At 64.7% G+C, this 10,380-nt stretch overlaps 1 protein-coding gene across 9 annotated transcripts in view; it reads right to left on the bottom strand.

Annotated features, from left to right (window-relative positions):
* Nucleotides 1-1,799: 1,799 nt before the first annotated feature.
* PAK4 (p21 (RAC1) activated kinase 4) overlaps nucleotides 1,800-10,380 on the bottom strand; it is a 48,871-nt gene continuing 40,290 nt past the window's right edge. For 7 of the 9 annotated variants that reach the window (XM_023649698.2, XM_023649695.2, XM_070222940.1 and 4 more), the window contains exons 4-10: nucleotides 8,326-8,781; nucleotides 7,681-8,109; nucleotides 6,450-6,583; nucleotides 6,035-6,161; nucleotides 4,783-4,908; nucleotides 3,311-3,445; nucleotides 1,800-2,770 (exon numbers count right to left, since the gene is read on the bottom strand). In XM_023649698.2, the coding sequence (XP_023505466.1) occupies nucleotides 2,615-2,770; nucleotides 3,311-3,445; nucleotides 4,783-4,908; nucleotides 6,035-6,161; nucleotides 6,450-6,583; nucleotides 7,681-8,109; nucleotides 8,326-8,781 (1,563 nt within the window). In that variant the 3' untranslated portion in view covers nucleotides 1,800-2,614. The remainder of the gene's footprint in view (nucleotides 2,771-3,310; nucleotides 3,446-4,782; nucleotides 4,909-6,034; nucleotides 6,162-6,449; nucleotides 6,584-7,680; nucleotides 8,110-8,325; nucleotides 8,782-10,380) is intronic. The other 2 variants (XM_023649700.2, XM_070222941.1) reach the window with 1 other exon arrangement.

The raw sequence follows: 10,380 nt of genomic DNA, 5'->3' as shown, positions 1-10,380 counted from the left end.
TGGCGGCTTCCTGCCTCTACTGACTACTGGCTGGTTCCTGCCTCTGGCTCCTCCAGCGTTCCCAGCGCCTGTGTACCCCCATCCCAGATCACGCGCCCCATTTGTAACACTCAGAGGGTTTGACAGGCGCTGTGGGAGTCCCTTCTGCAAGGGTGCCAGCGGGAGGGAAGTAGGGGTCTCCAGGAGCTCCCCCTAAGCCAACCACAACCATTTCAACGCAGTGATGGTGAGTGAAGGCAACATTAACAGCAGCGCCGCCGCGGAGACAGACAGAGCCACCTGCCCGACAGTGTGACATCATGTGACCGGGCAAGCGTCGTGCTGTGTTTGAGCGGCTTCTTCTCCTGGAGGGTGGCGCCTCCTGGAGCTGCCCCAGGACCCTGGCTCCGCACCGCAAGGGCCCGCCGGGGGCTCCATAGCTCTGTTCTCGCCTCCCACATGGGTTCTGGAAGCGCGGGCGCACCAGCCTCCTCAGGGCCGGGCAGCCGCCCTCTTGCTCTGTTTTCTGGAACAAGCTGTACAAGGTAGGAATTACCTGAGGCTTCAGTCTAGAACTCACTCGTTAGCAGTCAAGCTTGAAGCTTTTTCCCCCTTTTTCATACACGTGTGTGGGGAGCTGTTATTTTGGTCTTTTCTTATTTTCTATTTCTCCTTATTCCAATTTTGGCATATTTTTCCCCAGAGATGTACCCGCTTCACCCAGGCCTCAAACATTCATATGCAGTCACGTGCACTGCACGACATTCCGGTCTACGACGGTGGTCCCGCAGAGCCAGGTGTGAGGTTGGCCGTGCCACGTAGGTTTGTGCGAGCATGCGCCCTGGCGTTCGCGCAACGACGAAACCACCTAGTGACACGGTTCTCAGCGCGCATGCCCGTCGTTAAGCGGTGCGACGCACAGCAGCAGTAGGCGGCGCTGTTACGTCCGCATCTCTGTGGTTCTCTCTAGATCCCGCATCTTCTTGGCCCTAGAAGCAGAAGGCCAGTTCTTGGGGGAGCTCAGGGCCCGTGGAGAGGGGTGCTGTCGGGCGGGACAGTGTGGGGGTGACGTGCAGAGCGGGGGACGTGGGCTAAGGCAGACGTCCCGCCTGCAACACACGCTTCCCGCCCACGGAGCAGGCGGAGGGCCCTGGTGCCAGTGACACTCGGAGGGCTCGAGGGGGGCTGCACTCCTTGCCCTCCCACCTGCCCCCGAGGCTGCTGTGGCCCCCGACCCCTTTCAGGCGCTGGGGAAGACGCGCCACACTGGCCTGGGCGGTCAGGGCCGAGAAGGCAGAAGCAGTGCTATCACCCCGATGTCCACCAGATTCCTCGTGGGGGGCCAGGCTCAGCCCCCCAGGCCTTGGCCTGGAGGGAAGGACTCGGCCAATGGCAGCTCCAGGTCCATCGGCCTCAGCCGGCCTCCTGAAAGCCCACCTGCCCGCTGACCAGTTTGCCGAATGGCCAGTTTACTAACATCATCTCACCAATGGTCAGTTCCTACCCACTGAAAATGCTCAAGACAAATATCCTTTAAAGCGTGTTTCCAGCAAACTGCAGATTTGGCAAACTGGTCCCCACGGCACACGGACTCTGGTGCACCGGCCCCGTCCTGGCCTTGGGGTGCGTCAGTTGTGTCCGGATGGGGTGGGGAGCATCCTTGCCTGCTTTCACCTGGAGCTCCCCATCGCCCACAGACGCGGCCCTTGCCGGAAGCTGGGCTGGGATCCTGGGGGGCCAGGCTCCCCCACCCCAGACCCCTTCCCCGAGCCTCACCCCGAGACGGCCTGGACACGGAGGGCCTCCACACACACCACACGAAACAAGAAAATGTTTTAATTGTAAAACTAACTTGAGGGCGGGGAGGCGGGGCTGCACCGGGGTGGGAGGGGGGGTGCAGGAACCTGATTCTTCGAGCAGTGGTTTGGTCCCGGTGCCACCCCGCAGGACAGGGACCATCTGTCCCCAGGTGGGGGCGGGGGCTAGTGTTATAAAATGACAATATAAATAGACTTCTAGAAAAGAGGCTGTCCAGGTGCAGTAGTCGTTTTCCGCGGAGGCTGGGGTGGGCGGGAAGCCCCAACTCCTGCCTCCCCAGCCAGCCGCAGGGGGGGATGCGGGGGGGAGAAGGCCACACTTCAGACATTCATGATCGACCCCCGCACCGGCTCAGGGGGAGGGGCTGTATGTCAGGCAAGGTCTCAGAGAGGCCCACGCAGGCCGCAGGACAGAGGAGCTGGGCCTTCCACACGTGGGCACGCGCGCACGCACACACACACACACACACACAGCGTGCAGGCACACACACCTCTTTCATAGTGTTCTCTGCACCCCCAGCGGCTCCCACTGCAGACTTCCAGTGATGGGAGGGCCGCCCAGCCTTCCTGGGGACAGGAAACAGGGAGGGCCTGTCCCCAGGGTGGGGGGTCCTGGGAGCCTCACTGCTCCCACGAGTCCCTGTGTTTTTTGAAAGGTCACAAAATCCAAACTGGAGTTCAGTAGTAGGGTCTGGCACATCCCCCTGGCAGGAGGGCGGCGCATGGAGTGTCTCCCAGGCTGGAGGACGGTGCCCCCACTGGCCTCCGGCGGGGCAGGGGCCCGCAGGGGCTCTTTGGTTCAGGCCGGGGCGCCGGCCTCATCTGGTGCGGTTCTGGCGCATGAGTGGCACGATGCTGGCGGGCGGGCCCGCTTTGGCCAGGAACGGGTGCTTCAGCAGCTCGGCTGCCGTGGCCCGCTGCGCGGGGTCGCGCACCAGCAGGCGGTCCAGGAAGCCCTTCAGAGATGGCGACACCTGTGGAGGTGGCGGGGACAGGGTCAGAGGAGAGGTCCCGGCTCTGGCGTGAGTGCCAGCTCCTCTGCTCACTCGCCGTGGGCCCCCTTTCTTCCTCTGTCAAACAGGCTGACGTCACCGAAGGCCCAGGGACGAGCAAAGAGGTCCCAGGCGGCTAAAGCTTGGGCCCAAGGGCTCAGTGCCACCCCAGTTTCCAGGTCTGGCAAGGAGCCGGCGGCAGCTGGGCCTAGAGGCACCCCCTTCTCACCCGGTGATTCCGCCCCAGGAAGGCTGTCCCCGGGCCCTGGCCGTGCGCCCAGCAGGCCAGCCCAAGCAAAGCTCCGCAGGATGATGAACACACAGTGGGTCTGCGCTTGCACAGACACTTGAGGCCGGGGGTGGGGGAGAGGGGGGATGACATACACACACGGACCCAGTGCACAGGAAGCACCAGCCCAGGGCCACCAGCAGCCCAGCTACTCTGCCAGGTGGGAGGCTGCCCGGTGCCCAGCCCCCGCCTGCTGGTGCACTGTCCCCCTCACACCTGCCCAAGGGGCCCACCTTGTGCAGGTTCTTCAGTCGGGGCGGCAGGTTGTCCCGAATCATCTTCATGGCTTTGAGGGGTGGCTCGTTGAAGTAGGGGGGCTCCCCGTCCACCATCTCAATCACCATCACCCCCAGAGACCAGATGTCCACCTGCAGTGGGGACAGGGGCAGGCCAGTGATGGGGGAGCCCACAGAGGGACAGCCCCCAGTTTGGCCTTCGCCTCCTAGCTCCCGGAGTTCCTGGGGCAAGAACGCTCTCTCGGATGCCAGCCCATTAGCCCCATGCCCTCCTCGCCCAGGGAGCCTGCGGAAGGGCCTGCCCACCCAGCTTCCAGCCCCTTCTGCGAACCACCCCTGGCTTCCCCTGAGGGACCCCCTCCCTCACTGTCTGTCCACGGTGCATCTGCTGGGTCCGTGACCAGGTCCCCATCAGCAGAGTCAGGATGCAGTCATTGGCTCAGGAGCAGCCACATGACTCAAGCAAAGCCAATCACAGTCGACCCTGGGACCTTAACCAAAATATCTAGGAAAACGGTGGCACTCAAGGACAGGGAGACATGTCCCAGAGTGGCCGGGCCATCTCTGCTCCCACGAGGGGAGGGCCTGGCTGAGCGAAGATTGCTGAGAAAACCAGAGCTGGGAGGGACAGAGTGCACAGCCAGCTAGCCAGCCTGAAGCCTGTCACCCCCAAACGTCATGGTTCTAGGGACCCAGAGCTTTCACATTTTGAGAAGTTTGTTTAAGCTGGTTTTGTCGCTTACAGGCCTCCTGATGGAGACATCCCCCCAGAATCACACCAGCCTCCTCTCCCAGAGTGACCCACTCCAGCCTGAGGTCCTACAATACGGTTCCCAGGATGCCTTTCTCATGGCCAGTCACTGGGTCAAGTCTTGTTGAGTGACTGTGAAGAAATCCTTGGGGCCACAGGCCACAGCTCAGAGGTCTCAGGGCCAGGCAGGTCGTGGCAGTGACTGAAGCAGGTTGGTGCAGGTAATAGGGAGGAGTGAGGAGTGTGGCCAAGACGAAGGTGCCCCTGCCCTTTCTAAAGCAGGGTGGCCCCTCGGTGCTTGTTGGTTGCTCACGTGTGGGAATCTGGCCTCCACGGTGCCGGATCTCTTGGTTTCCCGACAGAAAATGGAAATTCAGACTTTTATGTGAGGGCTCTCTTTTGAGAATGCTTCCAAGAGCATCTTCAGACCACACCAGCCAGGAGCCTGCCAGCCTGTGGCCCCCGTACCAGGCTGTCAGGCAGGGCCGTGGCCACTGCTGTTCAGCATTCGGTTCCCGTGGCCAAGCACTGGGCCTGGCTCTGAACTAGTCCCCCATCAGGAATGCACGCGTGCACGCATGCCTGCCTCTCCCACAAAACCGTCCCCAGCGACCCATTCCTAGACTGCGCCCGCCTCGTCCCCAGCACTCAGCTGTTCTGGACTGTCGCCGCGTAAACCGGTGCTGACAGCGTGGCAACTGGGCCGCCGTTGGCTCACCTCTGGCCCGTAGGGAAGGCGGGAGATGAGCTCCGGGGCCATCCAGTAGGGCGTGCCGACCAGTGACTTTCTCCGTGGCACCTCCTTGCTCACCTGGGCACAGAACCCGAAGTCTGACAGCTTCACCTGGAGCAGGGCAGGCCGTGGGGTCAGAGGTGCTGGCGGGGAAGGTGAGCAGAGGTGGCCACTTATGCAAGCCCCTGGCTGCGGACCGCTGCGTCTCCACCGTGCAGCCCAGAGGTCAGAGCCAGACCCCTGGGCAGCTCTGCCGTCTCCCGGCAGGGGACCCTCGGGTGTGTCACCTCCTCAATCACTCCAGCTGCCTTCCTCCGCACTGGGCTCAGGGGCAGTGGCCTGCGTCCCACAGGTCCCAAAGGCTGGGCAGGGGCTGAGACCAGGCGGGCTCCCAAAGTCCACATCCACAGTTGACACGAATGAGAGGGACGTGGCCCGGCCCGAGGGGTGGATGGGACGCAGCCTGGCAGAGGCGCGGAGGGGACACAGCCTGCCTGAGGGGTGGAGGGGACGCAGCCTGCCTCTGCAACAGCCATGTCCACAGAACCAAGGGTTTCCAGAGTTTCTGGAACCGTGGGCCCCTTTCAGACTCTTGAGGTATCTATGGATCTTCCTGCCCCCAGGAAGCATCCCACATGGTGAGCAGACAAGGCTCACAGATGGCCCCCAAACATATCTGAGGACATCTCCAGGTGCTCAGGGACCCCGGCTGAGATTCCCAATGTGACAGAGCCCCACCCTGCTGACCGGCTTAGCCAGCCTGGGGCATGGCAGGCAAACCACCACCAAGAATTAGTGAAAGGCACGGCTCCCCCCACTGAAAATCAGGGCCACTCTTGGAACATAAATGCAGGTTCCGGGCACGGGGAGCCCCATCCACGGACCTCAGATTCAGAACTTCAGTCCAGAAGATGGGAGACAGGACTGAGGTCCACAGCCCACCCTGGGTGCTCAGCTAGAACAGGTTCTCAGTGGAGGGAGACGCATGTGGCCCAGAGCTGTGGCCGGCCGCCCCCTCTGGGCCCAGGGCTAGACTCCAGCTCCCAGCGTGTGGTGCTGAGGGCAGAGCCCCGGCCAGCCCGAGCCCCTAATGATCACAGGACAGAGACCCCGCCGACCTGGCCCCTGGCCCGGGGCTGCTGCCTGAGGGCGGTAACCTCACTGCTCCTCAAGGTGCTGGACTGTGGTTACGGCCCACCTGACAGCGGAGGGGAGCCCGACCCAGCCCGCTCCTCACCCGGCCGTCGTGGGTCAGCAGAATGGAGTCGCTCTTGATGTCCCGGTGGATGACGCCCTGGGCGTGGAGCACAGACAAGGCCTGCAGCACGGCCAGGCACACGGCGGCGATCTGCTCCTCGTTCATCCTGCAGGGGTGGGGGTGAGGAACTGGGGCAGTCAGGGCCCCGCCCCGGGGTCTGAGGGGAGCACAACACTGCCGCGGTGACGTGAGGGGACAAGGCCCTGCCCTGGGGACCCGAGAGGACAAGGCCCTGCCCTGGGGACCCGAGAGGACAAGGCCCTGCTGGCTCTGAGACATGGCCCCACCCCAAGGGGCCTGGAGGGGATGAGCCTTGTCATGGGAGAGCGGACCAGGTACCCCCTGGGGAGACAGCAGGCCGGGTGCCCGCCGCAGTCCCGCTGCCCGGTAGTACCTGGTGTGGGTGACGATGTCGGTGAGGGCGCCTCCCTCCAGGAACTCCATCACCACCCAGAGCTCGTCGCCCACCAGGTAGCTGTTGTACATCTCCACCACGTTCTCGTGCTGGTAGTCCCGCATGATCACCACCTGCGCGCGGGGGCCAGGTCAACGCGCTGGAGGGGGCCGCCAGCTGCACCCTGCCACCCCCTCGGGCCCGGGCTCAGGCCCCGCCACACTGCAGGCCCGGTTCCCCCTGGCACCCCTGCTCCTCGGGGTCACCCTGGACTGCCCTCCCCATTGCCAAAGCCCACAGACCTCAGAGGCAACCTGAGGCCTGAGGCTGGCATGCTGGGTGCCCCCACCCCTGTGCACACATCTCTCATCCTGACTTCTGACCAGTCCTGAGCTGAGTGCGCAGCCCTGACGGCCAGGCTGGTGCTGGGACGGGGTAGGAGGAGGGCGTGTAAGCACAAGGCTAGGATCAGAAGGACAAGCAGGCATCCGCTGGGGTTAGAACCCAGGGGGCCCAGCAAGGCCCAGCCCGGAGGAGGTGGGGACCACGAGGCTCTGACACCTGGGGCCACGTTAACCAGAAGCTCATGGCACCACTGGAGCACTGTCATCTGGGGACGGGGACAGCTTATGGGGCACAGCCGAGGAGTGCCAAGAGATGGGGAGCTCAGACAAGTCCAGGCTGGGTCCTCTGGGACTCCAGCATCAGAGTCTGGGGCTGCTCCTGACACCAGGCGCTCTGGGGAGGAGCCAGAGGCTGCCTCTGTACCAGGGCCCCCCAGAGAGGCCACCAAGCGCCAAGCCCGAGGCAGGACAGGACAAGGGGCCTGGATGGGGCCCTATCTCCACTGCCCGGCACAGGGCCCAGGCCTTTATCCTGAGGGCACCAGGGGGCACCCCAGGGTCAATGAGGGGGCAGGGCAGGCCTGCGTGTGGGGAATGGGGGGCGCCCAGGAGGGGAGGCGAGGGTGGGGCTGCTCGGGGCTGGCAGGCTGGGGCCTCTCTGAGAAGGGACCAGACGGAGCAGGTTTAGGGGGACAGTTCGGGACTTGATGGCTGTGTGAGGGGCCCGGGCCGGACAGAGACCATGGGAGCTGTCGTTATGGAAGAGACAGCCCGGGGAGGGCGAGGAGCGAGAGAAAGGATGGGCCGGCACCCAGCCCCACCCCACCAGGCGCCCTGGCGGGAATTCGGGGAGGAGGGCGAGGTGGAGACGGGGGCACGAGGCCCACCTCATTGAAGAGCAGCTCGCGCCTCTGCTGCTTGCGCAGGTCCATCTTCTTGACGGCCACCAGCCGGCCCGAGCTGCGCACGGTAGCAATGCACACGATGCCCGTGGAGCCCTCGCCGATCTTGATGAAGTTGTCCAGGTAGGAGCGAGGGTCCCCAGGGTCCACCACCAGCTGCAGGGCAGCCCGGAACTGCTCGTGGGATACTCGCTGGGGTTCCCGCTGAGGCGAGCGGGGGCCGGGGGGGCCGGGGGCGGCGGCAGGGGCCGCGAGGGTGCGGGCCGCGGGGGCCAGCTGGGGCTCGGAGGCGTGGGGGCCCAGCACCCCAGGGCTGGGGGGGCCGCGGGCTCGGGCGGGAGGCCGGGAAGAGGACTGGGGGACAGCCAGGCTCCCCGCTGAGGGCCCATTGGGGGCCAGGTTGTGAGGGTCCCCCTGAAACAGAAAAGAGAGGCGGCTGTCAGCAGAGGGGCCGGGGGCCAGCTTTGCTCCCAGAGCAAGACAGGGGCCCCGGCTGAGGGACAGACACATGGTGGTCAGGATGGAGACAGACAGTGGGCTGCACACGGGTTGGAGCTGGAAGGTGGGCCACCCTGGGAAAGCTCTGGGCCCGGGGACGATGGGGGCTCCTGGGGCAGGGGGATGGGTTACCTGGGTGCCCCGGGATGGGTGGTCCGTGTCAGCCCTCGGGTACGTGTTAAAGGGCCGGCCAGCTGCCACTTTCGCCCCACTGGCCAGACCGGCAGGCTGGGGGGCGCTGACGTCGGGCCCGGAGAGGGGGCGTTTGTCCCGGGAAGACTCCTGGGGCGCCCCTGAGCCCTCCCTGGAAGACTTGGGCCTCTTCTCCGGCCCCGCCCGCCGCCTGTCGCCACTGCCGCCACCCCCCTCGCTGCGCCCAGCCACCCGGCCGTGGCCCGCTCTCTCCGGGCCCCCTCCGGCTGTGGTGGCCTGCTCCACGGGCATCCCGTTCTGCTGGCGGGCCCGGGTGGGCGGCGGCGGGCTGTCTCTCCGCAGGGAGTTGGAGCGGGTCACCGACATGTTCTCGAACTCATCAAGCAGCAGGGTGAGGGCCCCATCCTTGGCGCCTTTGCTGCCCCGCACGATGGTCTGGGGTCCGGGGCAATGGCAGGGCGGGGGCCGGGCAAGGAGGGGGACACAGGACGTGGATCCAACACACAAGGACAGGACAACACAGCACACACAGAGACAAGACAGAGACGGAATGAAGAAATGCCATGGGGTGATGATGGGGGCGGGAGGCGGCACCAGGGGGCCCCTGCAGCCCCTCCCCCAGCACCCAGACGTCCATCGAAGGAGAGGAGCTGAAGGAGATCCCTCCTGTCAGTCAGGCTGTCACCCCCCCGGGCTGGTTGCCCCCCTGAGGAGCACCTCCCTGGCTCTCTCCTGCTCTCCAGGCTGGGGGAGGTCCCTGCCCTGTGGGGTGGAGGGGGAGGAAGGCAGAGGCCACGCCACCCCATAATCAGCCCCGGAGAACCGCAAATTACAGGATGCTGGGGCCAGGGCACAGCTTGGCACACGCCCTCTGCAGCCTGCCAGGGTTGTTAACCCCCAGACCACTCTCTGTTCCCCCAGAGGCCAAGGGCGGGGTCCAGGGAGAGTCAGACAGGACTGGCCCCAAAGGAGAGGGCAGGAGGGCCCAGGAGCGGGGACGGCCAATGCAAATGCCCGCATAAAGTGTCCCAAATCCACTCAGTCCTCATCCACCATGGCCACCACCCTGACCCAGGTCATGGCCATCTCTTCCCTCAAGAACTGTAGTCACAGCCTCCAGGGTGCCCCCTGTCCCCTACTCAGCTCCAGGCACACAGGCCTCCTCGCTGCTCCTCAAACACCAGGCATGCTCTCACGTCAGGGCCTTTGCACGGGCTGTTTGCTCTGCCTGGAACACCTCCCCCCAAGTGTGCCCACGGCTCCTCCCTTTCCTCCTTCAGGTCTCTGCTGGAAACAGCTTCTCGGAAGAGGCCTCTGCGGACCAACGCCGTCTAAGATGCCGCCCCGACATGCCTACCCTCTCCCTGCTTTCTTTTTCTTAGAGCTCTTAAAAGCGGCTGACACAAAGCCTGCGTGCAGCCATCCACCGCCCGCTCCCCGTGGATGTTCGCGGGGGCAGCCATTCCTTCTCCCTGTCCGCTTCTGCTCTGCTAGAATCTCAGCACCTAGAGCAGTGTCTGGTACGCAGAAGGGGCTCAATAAAAACATGCGCTGAACCAGGGAGCGAGTGAGGCGGGCTGGGCAGAGGCTGCAGGAGCCAAGGAGGCGCCCCGTCCCCATCCCTCTGCTATCCATCGCAGGCACGCAGGGGCCCGGGCCCCGGCCGCCGCACATCCTGAAGTCAGAAGTGTCTTGAATGTGCAGAAAACTGGATCCTGCAAAACCCGGCTATAGACCGCAGTGCCCAGGGGCTGCCCTGGCCCTGCCTCTCTGGGGCCTCGGCTGCCAGCCTGGAGCCCGGCCCTGCCCAGACACCCAGTGAAGAAGGGAGGCCCCGGTCCGACGCTGGTGCTGAAGAAGAGGTCGAGGAGTCCCCAAGGGGTGGGGGACAGCCTGGGAGGACTGGGCAGATTCCCAGCCAAGGGCAGCCTGGGGCCCCAGGACAGCGCTAGCCTGTGGGGCACCTTTGTGTGAATTAAGACAAGGTGGCCCTGGCCAGCCCTGTGGTCCAGTGGTTAAGTTCAGCACGCTCCA

Source organism: Equus caballus, chromosome 10 (assembly GCF_041296265.1).
Source record: "Equus caballus isolate H_3958 breed thoroughbred chromosome 10, TB-T2T, whole genome shotgun sequence".
In the NCBI taxonomy this organism is placed as follows: Eukaryota; Metazoa; Chordata; class Mammalia; order Perissodactyla; family Equidae; genus Equus; species Equus caballus.
This window is presented reverse-complemented; position numbering and strand designations above follow the sequence as displayed.